This window comes from Castor canadensis, chromosome 1, assembly GCF_047511655.1.
Source record: "Castor canadensis chromosome 1, mCasCan1.hap1v2, whole genome shotgun sequence".
NCBI lineage: Eukaryota > Metazoa > Chordata > Mammalia > Rodentia > Castoridae > Castor > Castor canadensis.
Window position 1 is genome coordinate 151,766,783 of NC_133386.1, and position 23,698 is coordinate 151,790,480.

The window sequence follows — 23,698 nt, forward strand, 5'->3', positions numbered from 1 at the left end:
GAAGTGAGCAGAAATAGGATGGAAAAGTGACGAAGTGGCTGAGTTCTGTGTTTAATGTCATGTCAACAGGAATAGCTGATGGATTGGATTTGAGTTCTGAAAGAAAGAAGTCAGGCAGCTTCTCTGGTTGGGGCCTTGTAACCAAAAGAATGGAAGGCCTAGGACTAAGAGGCTCAGGTTAGAGAGAACCAGGGTTTGGGTTTCAGTTTGAGGTCTCTGTTGCATATTCAAATGGAGATGTTAGGGAAATGGGTGGTTATAGAAACCTGGAATTTGGGGAAACATCCAGGCTGGAGCTAGGACTGGGGAGTTGTCAGTTTGGATTGTATTTGAAATAATGAAGCTAGGTTGAGTTCCTAGAAAGAGAGAAGAAAAGAGTTCTCAGAACACCTAAGGGTTCTCATTTAGAGGTGAGGGAGATGAGGATGGCATCTTGCAAGCCAAGAGACAGTGTTGAGGGAGAGATCAGTTCTGTCAATGCTGCTGGTGGGCTGAGGTGCCAGGACATGGGGAGCTGGCCATGGGATCTAGGACGGGGGAATTGCCGGTGAACCCAAACAGGTCTGTCATATTGTAACCATGGGGGAAAAAGCCTGATTTTCTCATAAGAGAAAAAGAAATAGAGACTTAGAAAATGGGATAATAGGTAGAAGAAGATAGTGTTCCAAAAAGTTCATTTTCCCAAGATGAAAGTTATATGAATTATATTTTTAGCCAAATGGGAGTGATCCAGTAGTGTGAGGAAAGTGGATTACACAGATTAGACTAGGGCTCCGAAATGATGGACATGAGTTGATGAGAGAATTGAGGCATGGAGAGCCTCAAACAGAACTGCATAGGTGGGCTGGTGGATGTGGTTGCTGGCCTCCTTTTTTAGTCATACCAGAAGTAAAGTTATCAGGGCGGGGGGTGTAGCTTAGTGGTAGGTACAGGGTACAGCTTTTGCCTGTACTGTACAGGGCCCTGGGTTTGATCCCCAGCACTGCAAAAAATAAAACAAAAAAAAAAAAGAGGGGTCAGGGGAGGTGGAGATGGTATTGGCTAAGAATGTGAGGACCAGGGAGACATTGAAAGTGAGAATAATTGGCCAGGGCAGTGAAGGATCGATGGCAGCACTGCCAGCCTCTGAGATGTCTGTTTTCTCTTGCCATATCCAAGGGCACAATTGAACATGGGGTAGGAGGCCCTATGGTAGAGAAGTGGGAAGTGTGTAAACATAAGTTTCACATGGAAATGCCTGTGCTTGCTAAGTGAAGCCCAGGTACATCCCAGTCCTTAAGGAGTGCCTACCAATATAAAGCACCATCAGTAGTAATTTAAAAGTGCAGACAAGCACAGTGAGGACCCCCTTTCAGATCAGCAAATGCTCTTTAGGGACAGAAATTCTGAGAGCTGCACAGGAGCAGTGTTTCAGTATGCTCCAAAACAGAGAACGCGGGTCGCCTTTTGGCCCATCAGTCCTACTTTTCTAAACTTATTATAAGAGAGTGTAAGTTATATGCATGGAGACCTGTGTGCCGAGGTAATGTCCTCTCCAGTAGCTCATAAATGTGAGAGTTGGTACATTCCTCACCAGGAGGGACTGGTTCCCCAACTGTGTGCATGGTGGTGATAGGAAAAGCAAAACTCACACTCATCCTCTTGTTTCACAGATGAGAGAACGTGGGCCCAGAGGGAGGGATTGACAGCTCCAGTCATAGCCTGTGGAGCTCAGAGCCCTTGGTGGCCCACAGGGCACAGCCTCTTCAACTGGGTTTGGAGTTGGAGTCCCTTGTAAGGTATTTACCACCCTCTTTTTTGGGCCAACTTTCTTTGTGCTTATAAAATATGAATTCTCAAAATGTTTCACAGATTCGCTTATAATGTTTTCATTTCATTATGCAAGGGGAGGATGCCTACAAAAGGCTAATGGGGGAGATGGGACAGACTTTGCCTGGGCTGGGGATAGAGGGGGACCATATTTTCCTGACTCCCAAGTAGGACTTACACTTATATGTTTTTGCTTTCCTAGAATTTTTTTTTTACAGAAGTTGTAAGAAAAGCACAAAGACAACAACAAGCAAATCATCTTCATTTACTTCACTATCATATACTTGTAGGTTAGAAGGAAATAAAATGAGGAGGCCCAAGAACATATGGATCACTGGGTTGCCTTTTAGAGCCTAGTTCTGGTTTATTGCTTCCTCACCCCATATGGGACCTAGAAGCCACTCAGCTTCCCTGGGCTTTTGTGTCTTCACCAGAAAAGTTATCTATAAAACCTTTTGAAAAATTAGTGTATATTAACTGTAACAAAAGAATTTCATTGTGGTATTTCCATACATGCATATAATATACTGTGATCAAGTTCACCCTCTCTACTATTCTTTCTTATCTTCGCTGGCCTCCTTTTTGAACAATTTTAGCAGGTTTCATAATTCTATTTTCATACATGTGTATGAAGTATTGTGATCATATTGGTTCCCCCCCCTTACCCTCTCCTTTCACCCTTCCGCTTTCCACTGGTTCCTACTCCCAAATAGTCCCACCATTTTACATGCCTGTTATTCCTTACACATACATTTATATGTTTAGATAAGAGGCAGAACATGCATTATTTGTCTTTATCAGCCTGGCTTGTTTTGCTTAACATGATCATTTCTAGTCCCATCCATTTTTCTGCAGATGACATAATTTGATTCTTCTTTATGGCTGGATAATACTCCATTATGTGTGTACACACACACACACCCCACATTTTCTTTATCCATTCATTAGGTGAAGGATATCTAGGCTGATTCATAGCTTGGCTATTGTGAGTGGTACTGCCATAAACATGGGTGTGCAGGTATCTTGACTGTTTGCTGACTTATATTCGTTCAGATATATGCCCAGGAGTGATATAGCAGGATCATATGGTACTTCTATTTTTAGTTTTTTGAGGAACCTCCATACTGATTTCCATACTAGCTTCACTAATTTACATTCCCACCAATAGTGTATAAGGGTTTCTTTTCCCTTGCATCCTTGCCAGCATTTGTTGTTTGTTTTCTTTATGGTTGCCATTCTGACTGGAGTGAAATGGAATCTCAGTATAGTTTTGATTTGCATTTCCTTTATGGCTAGGATGTTAAACTTTTCTACATGAATATTTCATGTATTTATTGGCCATTTGTACTTCCTCTTTTGAGAACTATCATTCAATCTATTGCCCATTTATTAATTTTAATAAATTGTTTAATTTTTGAAACTCCATATATATTCTGAATATTAATTCATTATCTGATAAATAACTGGCAAAGATTTTCTTCCATTGTGTAGGTTATTTCTTGAGCCTGGTAATTGTTTACTTTGCTGTGCAGAAGTTTTGTAATTTGATACAATCCCATTTGTCCATTCTTACTCTTATTTCCTGAGCAGTTGAAGTCCTGTTCAGAAAGGCACTCCCTGATCCTTTATCTTCCAGTGTTTTCCCTATGTATTCTGTAGTAGTTTCAAAGTTTCAGGTCTTACATTTAGATTTCTGATTAGTTTTGGATTAATTTTTCACTAGGTGAGAGATAAGGGTCTAGTGTCAGTTTTCTGCGTATCCAGTTTTCCCAACACCATTTGTTGAAAAGGCTGTCTTTTCTTCAACATATGTTTTTTACTCCATTGTGAGTAAAACACATTTGTGGCTGTTGCTGTGTGGGATTAATTCTGGATCTTCCATTGGTCTAGTTGTCCGTTTTTGTGCTAGTACCATGTTTTTGTTTTTGTTTTTACTATGACTCTGTAGTATAATTTGAAGTCAGGTATTATGATACCTCCAGCATTGCTCCTTTGGTTCAGGACTGCTTTGGATATTCCAGGTCTTTTGTGCTTCCATATGTATTTTAGGATTGATGTTTTTCTGTTTCTGTGAAAAATGACCTTGGAATTTTTATGGGGATTGCATTGAATCTGTTGATTACTTTCAGTAGTGTAGCCATATTCACAATATTAATTCTGCCACTTCTTGAATATGGGAGGCCTTTCCATCTTCTAGTGTCTTCAGTTTCTTTCTTTAAGATTTTATAGCTCTCATTGTAGAGGTCTTTCACCTCCTTTGTTGGGTTTATTCCTAGGTATTTAGTTTTGAAGCTATTGTGAATGTTCTTATTTTCCTGATTTCTTTCTCAGCCTGTTCATTATTGATACATAGAAAAGCTACTGAATTTTGTATCCTACTAACTTTGCTAAAAATATTTATAAGATCTAAGAGTTTTGGTGAAGTCTTTAGGGTTTCTTCACTGTAGAATCATATCATCTACAATTAGGAATAATTTGACTTCTTCTTTTCCTATTTGAATCCCTTTTATTTCTTTCTGTTGCATTATTGCTGTGGCTAAGAATCCAAGTACTACATTGAATAAGAATGGAGAGAATGAATATCTTTGTCACTCTCCTGACTTTAGAAGAAATGGTTTCAGTTTTTCCCCATTGAGTACAATGTTGACTATGAGTTTATCATATATAGCCTTTATTATGTTGAGGTATGTTCCTTCTATTCTTAGTTTTGTCAATGCTTTTATCATAAAAGGATGTTAAATTTTGTCAAAGGCTTTTTCTGTATCTATTGAGATGATCATGTGATTTTTTTTGTTCTTTATTTTGTTTATGTGCAGTATTACACTTGTTGATTTGTGTATGTTGAATCATCCTTGCATCCCTGGAATAAAACCAACTTAACCAGTTCATATGATCTTTTTAATGTGTTGTTGAATTCTGTTGCAAGTATTTTATTGAGAATTTTTGCATCTATGTTCACCAAAGAAATTAGTCTGTAATTTTCTTTTTTTGTCATGTCGTTACCTTGTTTGGGTAATATTGGCTTCATAGGGTGAGCTTGGCAGCATCCCTCTCTTTATATTTTATGGACTAGCTTGAGGAGCATTTGTGTTAGATCTTTAAAGATCTGGTAGAACTCAGCAGTGAATCCATCTAGTCCTGAGGTTTTTTTAGGGGGGAGATTCTTTATTACTGTTTCAATTTCATTGCTTATTATAGATTTATTTAGATGATTTGTATCCTCTTGGTGCAATTTTGGTAGATCATATGCATCTAAAAATGAATCCATTTCTTCTACATTTTCCAGTTTGTTAGAATCTAAGTTTTCCAAGTGTTTCCTAATGATCCTCCGTATTTCATTGGTATTTATTGTGATGTCACCTCTCTCATCTCTAACTTTATTAATCTGGGTCTCCTTTGTTTGGTTACCAAAGACTTTATCAATCTTGTTTATCCTGTCAAGGAACCAACTTTTTGTTTCATTGATTCTTTGTTTTCTTTTAGTCTCCACTTCATTCATTTCTGCTGTTTATTATTTTTCTGTTTATTGCTTTTGGGTTTGGCTTGTTCTTATTTCTCTATGACCTTGACATACATTATTAGTTTCTTTATTCAGGGTATGTCTTGTTTGTTTAATGAAGGCATTTGTAGCTATAAACTTCCTTCTCAGCAATGCATTTGCTGTGTCCCAAAGGTTTTGGTAAGTTGTGTTTTCCTTTTAAATTTATTCTACCAATTTAAAAAATTTCCTCCCTTATTTTTTCAATGACCCATTGATCATTCATTAGTGTATTTTTCAGTCTTCATGTGTTTGGGTACTTTCTGTAGCTTCTCTTGTATTGGATCTCTAGTTTTATTGAATTGTGGTCTGATAAAATACAGGAAATTATTTCTGTTTTCTAGTATACTCTATTTTTGAGAAAGTTCCATGGGCTACTGAGAAGAGTGTGTATTCTATAGTTGTTGGGTGGAGTGTTCTATTGATCCATTTGATCAATAGTGTCATTTAATTCTGATGTTTCTATGTTGATTTTTTTTGGTCTGGATGACTAATTTATTAGTGTAAGTGGGGGATTAAAGTCACTCACTATTATTGTATTGAGGTCTAACTTTATTTTTCTGTCCATTGTGTTTGCTTTATGAAATTGGGTACACTGACATTCAGTGCATATGTGTTTATAATTATTAAATCCTCCTTATGGATTGCTCCCTTTATGAATATAAAGTAACCTTCTATGTCTCCTCTGATTAATTTTTGTTTGATGTCTGCTTTGTCAGATTTGAGTCCAGCTCAAATCTGCTTGCATTTGGGCTCCAACTGCTTGGAAGATCTTTTTGCATTTCTCTCTAAGCCTGTTTTTGTCTTTGCCTGTGAGGTGTGTTTCTTGTAGTTAACAAATGTTGGTTTGTTTCTGATCCAGTCCACTGGTCTGTGTCATTAGATTGGAGAACTGAGACCATTAACATTCAGAAGTACTATTGAAAGGTATGTGGTAATTCCTGCCAGTTAAAAAGTGTTATAGTGTTTCATGCTTTCTTACTCTTCATTTGCTTATCTGCATATCTACTGAGATGTATTCTTTCCTGTATTTTCATGGTTGTGATTATCTTCCTCTTCTGTGTGTAGGATTCCTTTAACTATCTTGTGCAGTGCTGGTTTAGTGGTCATGAATGCTTTAGTTTTTGTTTATCATGGAAGGTTTTTATTTCTCCTTAATTAAGAAGGATAGCTTTGCTGGGTACAGTAATCTAGGCTGGAAGTTATTTCCTTTCAGGGTTTGAAATACATCATTCCATACCCTCCTTGCTTTTAAAGCTTCTGTTGAGAAACCTGATGGTTTTTGGATAGGTTTATCTTTCAGTTTTCTTTCTTGTTCTGTATACCTAATGTTTTTTAACTATAATATATTCTAGGAAGGTTCTTTTCTGGTTCTGTCTTTTGGAGTTCTAAAAGCCTCCTATACCTGGATGTCCATCTCTTTCTCAAGATTTGGGAAGGTTTCTGCTATTGTTTAATATGTTTTTGATGTCTCTAGCTTCTACCTCTTCTTCTTCTATGCCAATGATTTGTAGGCTTTGTCTTTTAGTAGTATTGCAGAGGTCTTGTATGGTCTGTTTATACTTCTTTAGTTTTATTTTTCTTTATCTTCATCTGAATGTTCTCATATATCTACCTTGTCTTCAAGTCCTGATATTGTGTCTTCAATTTGACCCAATCACTGGAGAGACTTTCAGCTGAGTCAAAAGTTTGACTTACTGAGTTTTTCCAGAATTTCAATTTGATTTTTTTCTAGATTTTTTTCTGTATGTGTATTGAATTCCTTTTTCATGTCCTGCATTATCTTCTTTATTTCATTCAGCTATTTGAGTTTTCTTGTAATTTGTTCAGGCATTTATTTGTATTCTCTTTAATTTCATTGATTATTCTTATAATCATTTAAAAAATCTTTGAGTTTTTATGCACTTCACTATTGTTACTGTGGTTTAAGGTGGAGGAGTCATGTTGCCTTGGTTTTTCATAGTTTTTGTGTTTCTGTGTTGGGATTTGCACATCTGAGGCCAAATCATTGGTTGGAAGTTTTAATCACCTGTAGGCTTCCTGTTGAAATATTCTCAGTGTTGAGGCAGGAGAGCATAGTGGTTAGGTTGGGGTTATTTCTCAGCACTGGACTGGGTTATGGCTTAGTAGCCAAGCATTTTCTCATGTGCTCAGGACACCAGCACTGCTCAGATTGAGGAAAACAAGCTAGAGTCTCTTATAGAAGGATTGGTCGTTCACTTCTGGTCTGCTTTCACTATAGAAGCTTCCTTTCTTTGTGTACTGGGAGCCCCTGCTGGCTACAGGGAGCTTTACAGCCTGGAGGCTGAGCAGGTTCCCACTTGCTTCAAAGCCACCGAATTTACAGCAAGCTTCCAAGATTAGAATGGCCCCCAAATTCATCAGGTAGGTGGGGGAGCAAACAGAGCACTGAGTTTTGCACTGGCTGGGGAAAGCTGAGGAACCTAGGCACTCTGATTCCTGGTCTTAGTGCTTACAGATGCCACCCAGTATCTCATTCCCTGTAAGGAAGAGGAGGCTATGAAAGTCTTGTGATACAGAGTGTCTGGACTCAGGGCCCTCTCCTGACAGCAAACACACACTAGATTGCAGTTCCTGGAGGTGGTTCTCTGTGTTTTCAGGCACCACCCAGCAGTTCACCTTCCTGTGGGGAGGAAGAGGCTGTGAAGTCATACAACACAGAGGATATGGACTTAGGGCCTTTAGATCTACTTGGCAACAAACACATGCCAGAATGTAGTTCTCAGAGGTTGGCCTCAGTGCTTTTACAACCTGCCCAGCAGTTTACTTCCTTGTTGGGTACAGGAGGCTGTGGAAGTCATGTGATTCAGAGGGCTTGAGCTTGGGGTTCTCAGTGCTACCTGATGACAAACACATGCTGGGATACAGTTCCCTGAGGTGGGGCTTTGTGATTTCAGACCCTGCAACAAACATGCAATGATGGGATGTAGCTCCCAGAGGCAGCTCTCAGGCACACCTTCCTATGGAGAGGAGGAGGCTGTTTGCTTCCCTGTGTGTGAGGGAGGGAAGGAGGCTGTAGAAATTTTGTGATTCTGAAGGCCTGGGCTCTAAGCTCTCAGATACATGCCAGGATGCAGTTCCAGAGGTGGACCATAGTGCTTTTAGGTGCTCTCCAATACGTTACCTCCCTGGGGAGAGGAGGTTATGCATATCACCTGGTTTGGAGAGTCTGTCCTCAGGGCCCCCAGACCCACTTAGCAGCTAGCAGGAGTCAGCCCCTGGACGCCAAAAACTACACAGCCATAGGCTTTGTGCTTTGTTTCCACCTGACTCTCAGGAAAGGGAACTGGCACCTCACAAGGAAGGATGGGGCCTTTGACCACTGCACCCTTTGCTATGGGAGCTTCTCACTGCTTGAACTTCTCTATGAGAAGGCCTTCTCCCTTTCCATAACCACCTCTTGTGGCTGTAACATACCCAGACACTGTGGCAGGGTGTCTCAAGACCTCCTGAACCATGATTGTTTCTTGTTTTTAAGTCCCCAGAGTATCTTAGTCTTAACAATAGGCCCTCTCTCTAGATGGTGTCTTGCTATAGCTCTCAGTAATAAGGGGAGCAGCAGAACGTCTCTTCGCCAAGGCTATCCTTCTACACTGGAGCAGTCAGTTTCGCCAAATCCCCACACTGGGTTTAAGGCTTGTGGGAGGTGTAGGTTTATCCTGCAGCTAGGATTGCCAGACTGTGGCCAACGCCATCTGGCTTATCTTGTGATTACATCTTTTGTTCCCCATGCTTTCCCAGGGATCTGGGGATGAGGCTTGGAATTGTTTTCTTCTTTTCTTTGTTGCCTGTGTTTCTCCATGCTTTTCTGCTGTCCTGCCCACTGTGTTGTGATTCCTGATGTTCATCTTCTCTTTCTCTCTTCAGAATATAGTCTCTCCTTTATTACCTGACTCTTCTTATTCATGGAGTCAAAAAGGTGAATGCTTCTAATCTGCCATCTTGCCCCATCTCTCTCTAAAAACTTTTAGAATAAATATGATGCTCTTCCCATTCTGCCATGTGCCTTTTCTGGACTGGCTAAGCGAAAAGTGTTAGTATGGAAACCAGCCCCTGTGTTCCTAGGTGCCACTCAGGCCCTCCACTGCCTTAGAAGAGCACACTGAAATAAATGCCCCATTGTAACCTTTCCAGAGCTTCCAATGGCGGACCAGAGAATGGACATTTCCTCAACAATCAGTGACTTCATTTCCCCAGGCCCTACTGACCTGCTTTCCAGTTCCCTGGGCACCAGCAGTGTGGATTGCAACCGCAAGCGGAAAGGCAGCACCACCGACTACCAGTAAGGCCTTCTGGGTTCATCTGCTTCTCATTGAACTCAGTGTCAGTGGATGGGCATGGAGCACCTAGGACCAGCTATTGTTTCTCCCAGAAGGGCTGGAAAGCAGAGGTCCCATGTTAGGTGCTGCACAGTTGGTTTTGGCTTTATCTACCCCTGGACTGTGAACAAGAAGAGAGCCTATAGCACTGCTGAGGTGTTTACATCCCATCCTGTCCCTAGATGACTTCACATCTGGGAAAAAGAATAGCCTTAAAGCCAAGTTCTGACTTCTGCTCCTTTCCTCCTCTTCCCTTGCTCTTTGAGCAGGAGGAGTGAGTCTGTGGATGTAATCTCAGGGGTTGCAGCAAGAACTCACCTGAGGCCTCTGTGAGGAAGACAGCAAGGGTCAGGTGCTTATTAATGTGTGTGGAGTGGATGAGTGGTGGTGGTCTTGGCAAATAGTGTAGAAACCTTGACATTGTCCTTAAACATTATTTAAATTAGTATGTATCTGTTATTTTAAATAGTATTTCTGTTTCTTTTTAGACTTGATGACTTTTCTTTTGAGTAAGTAAATTTTCCCACTCACCCTCTGCTCTTCTTCATCTGTATAAACTCCTAGGGAGGATGCAGTGTAGAACATTCAAAGGCACATTTCATTTTGCCAAGGCAGTGGTGTGGGATCTTACCCAAATGTCCATTTAAGAGGCTTTCTTTGTTTAATGAGGGAAAATCTCCAAGGAGGTATCCCCCCTACAGCAGATGTCCTTTCTGCTGAAGTTCACAGGTCGAATTTGGGGAGCACAATGGCTGGAGGTCAGATGCCCACTAGGAGATGCTATGATTAATATGTAAGTTATCCCAGATCATTGAGAGAGCCAATGCCCAGGGGATGGAGAGTGGGTGAGAGGACCGAGGGGTTTCTTCCATAGCACAAACTCCCCAACAGAGACTAGAACATTTTTTTTCTCATGAACCCCTTGTCTTGGGCAAGTGTAATGGAGCCACTGATATATTCTAAGACTTCTGTTACCTAAACCTGTGGTTTCCAAACTTGTCATCATCCAATATCCTTCTGATTTCCCTCATGGACCCCAGTTATAGTAAACCTTCTATAATTGGTGGAGATTTGATTACTTAAGCAATCATAGTCCCTTCTCTGTCTTTTTCCTTTGCTAAGGACATGAGTTTCTCCTCACACAAAGGCATTAACTTGACCTCCATAGCAGAGACAATTCCAGATGAAAGTGGTGGGGGAGTGTCTACCCATATGGGCCATATGATTTCCTCTGAATTCTGGGACCAGCTGGAGAAACTGCTTATGAGGGCCCCAGGGTACCTAGGTGGGGACCACTGTTTTAGAATGCCTTCCATGTGATCCTACACTCTGGGAAACAGTGTATATTGTTTGAAGGGCCTCAGTACCTCCTTTCTTATGGGATAAAGGAGAAAGAAGGGAAGCCCAGGTAGCAGTCAGTGCTCTCCTGATGAATGTGTGAGTTGGAGAAAGGAGTGAGCTGATGCTGAGGAGAGTTCGGAACCCCTTCCTCTGGGGATTTCAGTCTATTTTTGTTGAACCAGTAGAGGCCATGAAACTTGGATATCTGGAATCTGAAAGGGAGGCAGCCTTCAACCCCATACTGTCCTCCATTTCCAATTCCTCAAGCCTAGGGGTTCCTACCTCACTGAGAAGCAGAGCATTTGGTGGCAGTGCCTTGGAAGCACTGCCTGGGGTTCTGCTCTGTACTTCTTTATTGGTGCTTTAATTAGCCCCTTCTCACTTCACTTACCACCCACCAAATAGATGTATGCACTTCTATTTTCGATGCTTGATATGTTGTGCAAATGCAATGACCTCCATTTATCCAGAATATCTAGAGAATGAGTTGTCATAGATGTTTGGTTAACTAAGAGTTTCCAATAAACAGTATGTATTTATTCTCAGATTGCAAACAATCAGAATATGCTTAACATGCAAACTCTATTGAGAGTGCTTAGAACTTTTGTTTGATAATGTAGAAACCCATTCCAGATTTTATAGGAAGTTTTTGTTTGTATTACTTTATACATCATTAATCTGTACTATGGTTTTATATAAGTTTTGTTTTCTAATTGTTTGGTTTTCTGGATAAATGAGAGCCTTCTGTATTTTGATAAGAAGCTGTGCTGTATGCCTTTATTAACATGCAATTATGTTCTCTTGTTTTTGCAGAGAAAGCATGGACACAGACAAAGATGACCCTCATGGAAGGTACCATGAACCTAGTAATTTGAATTTCAGTGACTTTTTAGCTATTTTCTTTGCACATTATGCATTCTATCACTGGGGGTGTGTTCTCCCCAGGTCTTGTTTGGGGATAAGCAAGTAGCCCATGAGCCTGTGGGCCCAAGACTGACTCTCTATCCCCAATTCCTAGTGTGGCTAACAAGCAAGAACCCTTGTATGCCTGTGAAGAAGTGATAGGGACTTGGCAGGAAGAAGACAGAAATGTATAATTCTGCCATTCATCTCCAGAGGATTGCATTTTGATCTTTTACTTTTTCCCCTCAGGTTAGAATACACAGAACACCAAGGAAGGATAAAAAATGCAAGGTAAGCTCAGCCCCTCTTTTTGTATGTAAACTGCCCTGGTCCCATTTCCTTAGAGGGCAGCTGAGGAGACTCTGGTCTTTTCAGGCACCATTACAGCCTGAGGAAGTAAGGGAGGAGGTAGTGGACCTTGGCTTGATGTAGGCTTCTGCCCTTCACTGCCCCCTGAGCTGGCCTCTACTCCATTGCCATCTGAGCACGTTCAACCTGAAGGGGACTTTGGAAGTAGCAGAAAATCAGTCATGGCTATAGTTTTTCCCAAGTCTTCAGCAAAGGAGACATAGCTCCATAATTGCAGTCCTGGGCTGCGCCTTGCCTGACAGGGGGCCATTATTGTACTTCTAGTGGCACCTGAAGGCCATACCTGAGCATACCAGCTCCTTTAACAGACTCTTTAACTCGGTCCTTCCTGCCTCATCCACACTTGCTGATGCTCTATAGCTACATGTCCATTGTTGATGCTCCTCTTATGAGTACAGTCACAAACAGCAGGTGCATATCTATCATGGAGAGGGTGTGCAGGCAAGTGTCATCCTGTCTCAGTGGGTGGCTGCTCCCGGGACGGAGGAGTGTGACATCCCTCAGAGGAAGCCTGGAAAGAGAAGTAGCATCTGCTGCATCTAGGTGGGTCCCAGTTGCTCCAAAAATGGCAGCTTAGTACCAATGGCAGCATTAGTATCCAGCACTTCTGATACTGCATCTCTGGCCAGAGAAAAGTGATACCTTCTGCAGGGTTCCTCACAGACCACAGAGGTGTCCACTGTGAGACTTGTAATACTTGCTGTGGCTGTTCTGGATGCTTGGCTGTGTGAAACCTCCTTTTCTCTTCTTTCACCCCCATCTCAAAAGTCCAATTTTATAGAGCCTGAGAAGAAAAGCAATGAGGAAAAATTAACAGTTCAGTTTTATTGTGGAAAGGCAATTTTTATATAATTCTCTCTTAAATCTAAGGATGAGGTAAGCAGAAAAAGCTAATTCTGACCTGGCAGTGAGACCATTTTGGGGGTGACTTTTAGTAGAAAAGTCTAATTTGAAACATTCTAAAAACTCTAAATTTTCCTCATCAAATGATATCAAGCAGTTACAACTCACTTATTTTTGTCATCATTGCCTTAATGCTTGCTCACATCTTATAAGAAATCATTTTTCCTGTTATTGTTCAGAGAAGCTCACAGTCAAATTGAAAAGAGGCGTCGGGATAAAATGAACAGTTTTATTGATGAGTTGGCTTCTTTGGTACCAACGTGCAACGCAATGTCCAGGAAATTAGATAAACTGACTGTGCTAAGGATGGCTGTTCAGCACATGAAAACGTTAAGAGGTGAGAGACCCTGGACTTTAGTGACCTTTTTGTTCTTGCCTCAAAATGCTACCATTAGTGCCTAACTGTTCCTGAGTCCCTAAGACCAGTGGTGATTACTTGCAAGTATGTAGACTTGAGTAAAATGCCTGCACTTCCCAGAAAAGTCATTACTGAGCTTCTGTGGGTATTGAGATGAGTTTTGCAGTTCTATGTCCCCAGAGCACATAAGCTGGGAGCTTTGCATACTCCATATGTGCATGTATGGAGCTCCCTGCATGTCAGCGAGGACACCACCGAAGTACCATTTTGCATGTGCATGTGCCTCGATATCTTATGGTGATGAAGAACCGGAAACGTAGCTGTACACAGTTATACAGAAAGTTAACTTCAGTTTTATAAGAGAAAAATTTACCCTGGCTCCTTTGACAAGTGAGTCATTGGTTGATAGATAGTTCTTGCGGTGTTTTATTGTCAGGAATGAACACTGACGATATTTTCATCTTCCTGGAATTTTCCCGAACTAGATTGACTCTTTGTGAGGGAGGCAGTGTTTTCCTTCTTGGCTGAGTGTGGGGAGGGTGAGAAAACAGAGGCAGGAAACTGGAAGTGACTTAATCAAACCACCAGAGAAATCTGAACTACATTAGGCATTTTGGTGAATTCTGCTCCTGGAATTTTCCATACCTAGTCTTGGATACCTGGGCAAAATTGGAAAGTGAGTTCCCAAGTCACAGCTGACATGTGTGATAAATGTCATATCTTTGTATATGCTTAAGGCCACCAGAAATAAGAAGTAGTTGGTTTTGTTATGACTTTTGCTTATTATTCAAAAATATAAATGTTAGTGTTGAAGAATAGCATTTAGAAATTCATTTTAGTGAAGTTGATATGGGTTTATTATAAACTAATCTATTAAATTCAAAGGAAAAAAGTGAAACATTTCAAGGTAGAATAAAAAGCAGGGATATGGATGAATAATGTGTGTCTTGTTAGTCGATATAAAAGTCACAAATATCCTGTTTACATCCTTCCCCATGATTGTTTGAGGGGTTATAGTCCTTTTCATCTTACTCTTTCACTATCTGCACTAGTCTGCAGATTCCAAGTTATTTACTGCTGGCATTTTTCTCAGTTATTGTTCTCCTGAAAAAAAAAAATGCCAGATTGGGATTCCTTTATACTCAAGTTTGGTCCTTTTCAGTCCTGGGAACTAGGGCTTTGTGGACTGGAGTGCTACATTTCTCTGGATCGCCAAGCTCATTAACTCACACCACTGAAGGGGAATGCATGCTCAGTGCCTTCTGCAATTATTCAAGACCTGGCAGCCTGGGTGATTTCCCGGGAACGTTTAGAATGATGATTTGAGGGACTGCTAGACAGCCCATTTAATATACACCTCAGGAAGGAAGAACCTCACCAAGAGCTTCCAGCAGTTTGCTTCTCAGTCTGCCTTCTCTCTTAGAAGCAGATTTTTAACTTCCTCCTCGTATCACCTGGTTTTCTCTCTGATAAGAAAAGCAAGCTTGTTTAGTCTTTTGTAGGCATCACATATGCCTGATGTATTCCAGATTTCTCTGGTTGTTTGATTAAGCCACTGCTAGTTTCCTGCCTCTGTTTCCTTACCCTCCCCACACTCTTTTTCAATAGAGTTTTCTTTGGCATGACAGGATTCTGTCTGAAGCCAGATCTAGCCCTTAGTGAAGGAAAAAAAAGATAAAAATGCAGATCTGAGGTGGTGGAGTCTAGGCCTCATCCAGAAGGTTGGTAGCAGTGAAATAGGAGGAGATGGTGTCTGAATATAAAGTCCTCCAACTCTCTCTTTTCCCCCCCCCCGCCGAAGGTGCCACCAATCCATACACAGAAGCAAACTACAAACCAACCTTTCTGTCGGATGATGAGCTGAAACACCTCATTCTCAGGGTATGTTGCAATTATGGAGTTACTTTATATAACACAGATTTTAAAATAAATTTCTGAGTAAGTAAGTACCAGCATGTGGGAATTTGATGTCTCAACATGGAACTCTTTCAGGCTCACTTCCTATCTCAGGTCTGCACCTTTATCTTATTGTTTGGGAAGGCTTCACACTCCTTCCATACAGTCTGTCACTTCTTTTCTAACCTTTCTTAGGCAAAAGTGGAAGGTCTATGTACTGTGATTTTAAGCCAGCAGAGGTAGAGTTTTGTCAAAAATGGGATGTAATTAAGAATTGTATTCCTGCACGAAGACTTTAGAAAGGGTCTGAAACTGACCACTGTCATAAAGAGGTCCACTCAAATCGTTATACCAAGATCCATCCAAACTTGCCTAGCAAGGGTGAGGCCCTGAGTTCAAACTCTAGTACCACCAAAAAAAAAGAATCCAACCAAACAACGAAATTGCCAAAGAGGAAGGGGTGTGTGCTTTTGCCTCTTGACTCTAGTGCTCTGTTTGTCTTGCTAAGTCTCTGCAGAGAGATGGTTGAGATGGCCTTGGAACTTGTTGGCTTCTACAGAGGATTAGGTCTGTACAAGGCTCTAAGGTGTGCTAGTGGACAGAGTGAAATTCACTTGGAAATTGAGGGGAAGATACTGAATTCAGGAACATGTCTCCTTGCACATTGTAAAAGTAAAACCAGGAAGCCATAACTAAAAGAAAGGCTACCTGCCCCCTCCTTCCACGTAGCTATAAGTGACCTGGCCTGTCCAGCCCCTTCAGCATCATGGCCCCTGTCTTTCAGCAGAAGTTTGCAAAGCCCCAGGATACAGGGGAGTCCAGCTGGATCTCTACATCATCACTAGCCGTTTTCTGCTCAGCCTGGCTTCAGGCACTCTGTAAGTCTGGCCTGTCTCTCACTCTAGTATTCTCTCTTGATCTGCTCATTACGTGCTATATCAAATGGGAAAGCTTTCACTGCAATGAACGGAAGACCTGATGAATAAACAGTTTCATTTCTCAGGGATAACTGTTAGGGGTAGGTTGTGTGGGGTTGCTGTGGAGGATATTGAGGTCAGCAGGACTAGGCTGTCTTCTCTCACTACCTTGCTAAGCTAGCATGCTTGCTGGTTTCCTTCATGGATGCCAGGTCTGAGTGTTCAGACAAACTAGAGAAAAAGGGTGAGGGAGGCTCCAGGCTGCCTGTCCTTTTTATCAGGAAAAGATACTCCTTCCTAGAAGCTCAACATTGAACTTGAACTTACCAGGAAATGTGTTACCTAGTCACGCAGGTAACACAGGACAGGGCAGGGTGTAGAAAAAAAGTATACAGATTGTTCAGCTCCACAGTGGAGCCAAGCATAGAGAAGGAAGGTGGGAAACGAGGTTGTTAGCCCCTCAACAGTATTTGTCACACACACTTTCCAGGACTCATCCATTGGCTAGATTTCCCTCCATGCATGAATTGTACAACCCAATTCAGCACTTCCCCTGTGGTCTGAGTGTTCTGAGGTTGAATGGAGCCATAGAAGTCACCTTGTTAGTGCCATATTTGGGGCAGCTGCAATACTGCTCCTCCTCTGCTCTCTTGTACAGGAAATACTGGTAGATCAGAGGTTTTATATTTTGCATGGATGTAGTTTGTATTTCTGAACTTATGATAGGACTTCTCTTTTACCTCTGTCAAAATCTATTTGTTAGATGGCTCCATGGTCAGCTTGCCATTAATGATCCTTTGAATCTTACTTGTAGATCTGCTAGGCCATTGATTCTTGTTCATTCTCCAATTCAGTTTTTGTATACTTAATGGCTACATGGCTCTTTGTCAGGAACAAACACTTCAGGTGGGGCCCAGGCTTCTCAGGACACAGTCAGACTTCTGACCCTGCCCCACCTCTCTGTTCTTTCCATAAAGCTATCCTTGTGCTCAGGGAGGACTCACTGAATTTAAAATGTAAACTAGAGTTTAGTATCTTTGGAGCTGCCATCAGGACTGGCTTCATGGGCATGCCATTGTGCAGTTATCCAAGACCCCTGCTTGGTTTAATGCTCTACTATAGCCACTTGAAAATTGTCATTTTTGAATGAGAAATGAATTTTCATTTTGTGCTGGACCCCACAATTATGTTGCTGGTCTTGATTACCATACTGGTAATTTTAAGAAAATGTGTGTGAATATATACATAATGTGTGTGTGTACATATCAAGCTCCTTTTGCAATAATTACTTCCTTGTTACTGCTTTTTAAAATGATTTTCTATCAGATACCCACACATATCAGGGTATGGAATAAGAGTTATGATGCTTCAAGCTAAGCACTTTATCTTGGGCTTGCCTTTTCTGCTCCTCTGTTTCAGGTAGTGATCATGGTGGATATGTCTTCTTTGTGAAACTTCTCTCACTTCTTTGGCACACATCAGTGGCTGTAAAATATTGTTCAGTCCCTTGCCACTTCCAGGTGTCCAGTTGCCAAGGACTTGCATCAATAGAAGGCAGGCTTCACTCATATGATGTTTAGAGAGTTAGGCAAGTAGACTCCACTTCTCCTCACCAATGCAAATCTGAGAAAATGCGTTCCAAATGTCTCAATAAACAGTATGCCAGGGATCAGTCCATCTTACCAGGTTATAATTTCTAAACACTCTACTTCACTGTTTTGAACTCTAACCCTACCAGTGTGTCTGCTCCTGGCTGTCCTTGGTGGCCCTTGGTGCTGACAGTGTTCTCACAAGCTCTGCTTCTCAGCTATCCCCTAAGGCCCAACTCCTTTGCCTGGTTTTTGTTTACCAGGATGCAGTGGAGTGGGGATGTTTAGAGCCCACTTGAAGCAAATGTATCCATGGCCTTCACAATGTGATGAAATCTACCTTGCTCAAGTCTTGGTTCAGGCCTAATCTGCCCAGCATTCCCTCTAAGATGTCACAGTCACCTTCTTCCCAGGCACCTTTTGTGCCACATCCCTACATTAGTGAAAACACTTCTCTTGTGAGATAGAAGATTGACTGCAAGGCAAATGAGGAAGTTATTAATATCCTATTTTTTTTTTTTTGACAGAATGAGGCTTCCAGCAGATGGGGCTTGGAAAATTACTTCCATCTCACTGGCATTCCTTTCCCTGGGCTAGCTTAGGGACCTGACTTCCCCTCTGGCTATAGTGGTTCTGTTCCCCCTCCCTTACTTCTGTCAGGTGCACATACCATTTTTTTTAGCCTTCTGGTACATGAACTAATTTCCTAATCCTTTGTATTAAACTCTATCCCAAAAGCCCTTTTGTAGAAAAGAGAACAGAACTTACCTAGATTTTTCCGAAGAACTGACTGAAGGCTCATGAGTAAAGGGAGTGGAGTCATAAGAGCAAGTATGTGCCCGAATGGGGAGAGCCAGGAGGCCCAGCGGGACCTGAGTGGTGGCCCATTGGAAAGGTGTAGGTAGGATTCACGCATACTTAGACAGAGCAGCCCAAGCTCTCAGGAACTTTAAGCTTTGGCATCTACCTGCTTTAGTCTTTCTTAACAAATGTCCTTTTCTGTACCTGTCTCTGTTGGCATTTTAGATTTTTACCTGTGTTTAAACTAAAGAAGTAAGAAGAACTTAGTAGGAATTGTGAGCTTTTTGTTTCTTGTCTCTCTTAGAATACAAATAGCCCAGCCCTGGGTGACATAGTTTCTGACCCTGTGCCATTTGCGTCATGTTGGGGTAGGGGTTAAACACCAGTGATAGCCTTCGTGCCAGACCACCACCACCAACAATGAAATGAAAACAAAACACCTCTCCAAACATCGAAGCTGTTCAAATTTCAGGCAGATGGTGGCTGAGATACTGAAGAGGGGATTCTGATTTAAAGGGTCGTTCCACTGTCCGATTCTGTGGTTCTCCAGAGTTGTTATAATTAGAGCAGTGAAACATGATTTCTGCAGACCGTCATAGAATCCAAAGAAAATTCTTAAGCTGAATTCGGTTTTGAAACAGAACTTACTTTAATTGGACTTTTCCCTGTAATTGTTAGATGATAAGTGGCTGTGTATATGTTCACCTTTGAGAGACTTATTTTATTCTCATAAAGCGTTTGTTTTAAGCATCCTGTTCTTAGGACGCCAGTGAAACTGTCAGTGAGTGTTCCTGTGCTTGTGAGACTTGATTTGCTTGCTACCAGAGTGAGTACCAATTATGTGTCCTAAAATGTGATAAATTGATTATCCATTTCTCCTGATTAGGCAGCAGATGGATTTTTGTTTGTCGTAGGATGTGACCGAGGGAAGATACTCTTTGTCTCAGAGTCTGTCTTCAAGATCCTCAACTATAGCCAGGTACTGTTCATGTTCCTGCTGGTGATGGGCAGCTGTATAGCAGTCAAAAATACTACTCCATGTTTTGGGATAACTAAAGTTTCACATATGAAATTTTTTTCAAGAAAATCCTTAACTTTTTTTTTTGGTAAAGCGGGAAAGTTTATTCAGATAGGAAAATATAAGGTGAGAGAGCAGTGCCCCCAAATTTTGGGGGGTTCCCAAGAGAGGGTGCTCCAGTCCTTAACTTCTTAACAAAGGAATTTAAACTTAGAAGAATCTTTTAATGTGACCCATATTTCCCCCACTTGAACATCTGACTCTATAATCTGATCAACACCTTTATAGCTTTCTTATTGCTGCAAAACAAATATCCGATAACTATGGAGTGGGGGTGAGGATCTGCCAAGGGAGAAAAGCAGGCAGGCAATTCCCTACCAGAGAATAAGAGACTTGGAAACTCACCCCAGACTGTGTTTGCAGTGATATGAAGCTCTGCTGAGCCTCACCTTCCTCCAGAAATTGATTATAAACCATACCTTTTATGATTGTCTATAGGAGCAAATAAGAGTAACATATAAAACTTTCCCCAGAATTTTTGTTCATTCATTCACTCATTCATATACTGATATTTGCAAGGAAGCCTGGTAGGCAGAAGAACTGAATCAAAATTACATTTAAATAAATTAGAATTAATGTAAATTTAGTTTTCCAAAGTATTTTGCTCTTTTTAGTCTCAGAGCAAAGTTATGGAGGGACATTTTGTTCTCTATGATCAGGTAAGATGACTTAAGGAACATGATGACTTCAGAGAGGCCTTGGACGGGTGTGGTGACACATGCCTGTGATCCCAGCGCTCAGGAGGTTGAGGCAGGAGGTTGGCAATTTCTGAGGCCAGCCTGGGCTCCATAGTGAAGCATTGTCTCAAAAACCAAAGAAACAAACATCGAGAGAGAGAGAGAGAGAGAGAGAGAGAAAGAGAGAAGTGGTGATTTATGGTAAAGCCATACCCTATATACATTTCTCCCTCTGAGGTTTTGCAGGGGAATTTGTAGGCATCAGATATAAATTAAAAATACATACAACCCAGTGACTCTTGCCTTGGAACATGAACTGTTTCCCCTCCTCACATGTTATCAAAATCAACCTCCTATTGCCTCCTTCATTGCGGCTGTCTAGGCTGTACAGGTTCAAATATGAAGTGTGTGAGATTATACTTAAAAATACAGACTGTGAGCACTTGTGTAAGTTTATTCTGCCTGCAGGCGATGTCACTTTTAACATTTCATCCCCACAGAATGATCTGATTGGTCAGAGTTTGTTTGACTATCTGCATCCTAAGGATATTGCCAAAGTCAAGGAGCAGCTCTCTTCTTCCGACACCGCGCCACGGGAGAGGCTCATAGATGCAAAAAGTGAGTGGAGGGGCTGTGTGTCTCCTCAGCAGCCTGCCCCGCCAGGCGCCCAGCAGGTGCATGGTGGCTGCAGACTCTCTTGTCCCACCGCTCTGCCCTTCCCCTCTGCCACAGCTGCTATCCTGTGGCTAAATGTAATCATTTATGGTCTTTGGGGTTTGTCTTATTGTAAAGAAGAAAAATTCAATATCCAAATTTATTGTGAGAAAGAACCCCCTTGATTTGGTTCTTTCTGACTTCTAGTCTTTTTTCAGAAGCTAGCAATTTCCAGTTGTGTATTTCTGAGTTTAAATGGCTCACCTATATCTGAGATAACATGCACAGCCTCAGAAGATAAAAGAACACTTAAAATGTAAATATAACATTTGACAGAAGTGGTTCCTCATTAGCTTGGCTCCCCCTCCTAGCTTCCTTCATGTAGCAGTGGCATCACCATTGACATTGTCCCCCCAGCTTCCTGCTCCAGCACCCCATCCTTTGCCTCCTGCACCAGTCCCCAGAAGCATTCCTCTGGGAGGCCGTGCCCTCCTGCAGTTAAGGGTATGAACTCTGGAGAGGCTGATTGTCAGGTGTACATCCTGGCTCCACCATTGTGTGGCTTTCAGCAAGTTACTAAATCTTCAGTTTCCTCATTGGCAAAACAGTACCTATTTTGTTGGGTTGTTACAAGGATTAAGTATGTTAATATACTACATACAGAGCAAAGTTCCTGCATGTAGCAAGTATACTATCAGTGTTCTATTCACCTTGACCCAGGGCAGTCATACCCTAACTGCTTTCTTGCTTCCAAGTTTGCCATGTGAATCCCTGATGGAGACACCATCAGATGTCCTTCAAGACATTCTTTAACATGTTCCTCTTCTTCCTAGAAGTGAAATGTAGGCCTTGGTGCCTGTTACCCTTTATAGTTTGACCTTGGCATCTTTTTAGTGACCTAGGGGGAGAAAGATGAATGGTGTGTTTGGTCCTTACCTTTGAGCCTCTTGCCACACACTCAGGAGATAATGACACAGACAGCACCCTGCTTTATAGGTGAACCACAGAAATAGCACCAGCATATAGAACAGGATGAGTAATTCTCACGTGGGCATGAGGGCAGGTGTCACCGAGTCCATGACAGCCAAGGTGGGTTTGAAAAGATGAATTGTTTGCCAGGTGGTAAAGGGAGGAAAAGAGCAGAGGAAACGATTTGTGGACAGGTACGGAGTATGGAGCCTCATGGCATGCTTGGTGCCATTGGAGCCAAATGTACAGGGAGGGGGATATGGTGAAGGGCTCTAAGCTGAGCAGGGCAAGCTCAGATTGGCATTCTGGAGAGGTTCACAGAGGTGGCAAAGGGGCCCTGGGCAGCAGCCACTGTTGGCAACTGCTACTGTGATGACTGTGGGGTACCCCCACCCCACCCCGTGGTGGGGTGTAGCCTATTGAATTGTAAGGAGGACTATGGGCCAGGGAGGTCACCCAGGGAGCTTCCAGCACAGTCATTCTCTACCTTCAAGGACTGAATTCACTTGTTCTATAACAGCCCAGCCCAACAGAAACAAAATGCAAATCAGGCTGCGTGGGGAGCTCAGTGGCAGAGTTGCTTGCCTAGTGAACAGAGGTCTTGGGTTTGATCCTCACCAGCACACGCAAGTGTGCACGTGTGTGCGCAGTAAACCATAAACGTGAGCCACGTATATAATTTTACATTATCTGGTAGCATATTTATTTTTTTATTGTTAAATTTTCCTCAGTTTTACTTAATTTTAATCTAAGTCATTAGTAGTCTCTTTTTTTTGTCACTTTTTGAACATAGATAGGGTCTTATACTTGCTAGACAAGCATTCTCTAATAGCACATTTAAAAAAGTAAAAATAAATGTAAATTAATTTTAATAATGTACTTTTATCTAACTTAAAGCCAAAATATTACTTTCACATGTAGTAATTTAAAAAATTCAAAATGTTTTTGGTACTGTTGTTGAAATCCTATGTGTATTTCACACTTACAGCTCATCTTCATTCAAAAAAGCCACATTCAAGTGCTCAGTAGCTGCACACAGCTCGTGGCTTCCTCGTTAGACAGCTCAGATCCAGAATGGGATTGAAGAATCAGTGTGGATAAAGCACCCATGGGATTCTGGCCTCCAGCCAGGTCAAGAATTTAAAGCAATCCCACATCTTCCCTCCTACTCCAACATCCAAATTTTGCCCAGTACCAGCCCAAGTTCTTCCCTAGAAAATGCAGGTTGTCTTTGCCGTTTATTTGGCGCTAATCATACAACACTTTATTAATTGTCTTTTCTCTGTCCTTCCATTTCCCTTTCTCACTCATAAGCTCCTCTTGGACAGGAATGCTGTACTGTATTTCTTTTTATCCCCCAGAGGACCTAAGCCATTTGTCCAGTAGTGCTTTCTCCCTGATGTGTAAACATCTCCAGAAGAACAATACACCAATCCTTAGTGCATCTTTTGAAGCCTAGGAGAGATGTAATTCCCACATCATGGGTGTAAAACAGTGAGGCAGTAAAGAAGGGGCTTTGTTCAAGGTCACAGTCCCCCTCCTGTCAGAAACAGTAC

General features: G+C 41.7%; 1 protein-coding gene across 14 annotated transcripts in view; it reads left to right on the top strand.

Moving 5' to 3' along the window:
• Window positions 1–23,698, top strand: part of Bmal1 (basic helix-loop-helix ARNT like 1) — a 101,694-nt gene that overhangs the window by 60,941 nt on the left and 17,055 nt on the right. For 6 of the 14 annotated variants that reach the window (XM_074041698.1, XM_074041697.1, XM_074041700.1 and 3 more), the window contains 9 exons: window positions 1,653–1,778; window positions 9,503–9,650; window positions 10,176–10,196; window positions 11,842–11,880; window positions 12,181–12,222; window positions 13,383–13,540; window positions 15,363–15,442; window positions 19,651–19,743; window positions 21,020–21,137. In XM_074041698.1, the coding sequence (XP_073897799.1) occupies window positions 9,511–9,650; window positions 10,176–10,196; window positions 11,842–11,880; window positions 12,181–12,222; window positions 13,383–13,540; window positions 15,363–15,442; window positions 19,651–19,743; window positions 21,020–21,137 (691 nt within the window). In that variant the 5' untranslated portion in view covers window positions 1,653–1,778; window positions 9,503–9,510. The other 8 variants (XM_020165447.2, XM_020165448.2, XM_020165450.2 and 5 more) reach the window with 7 other exon arrangements.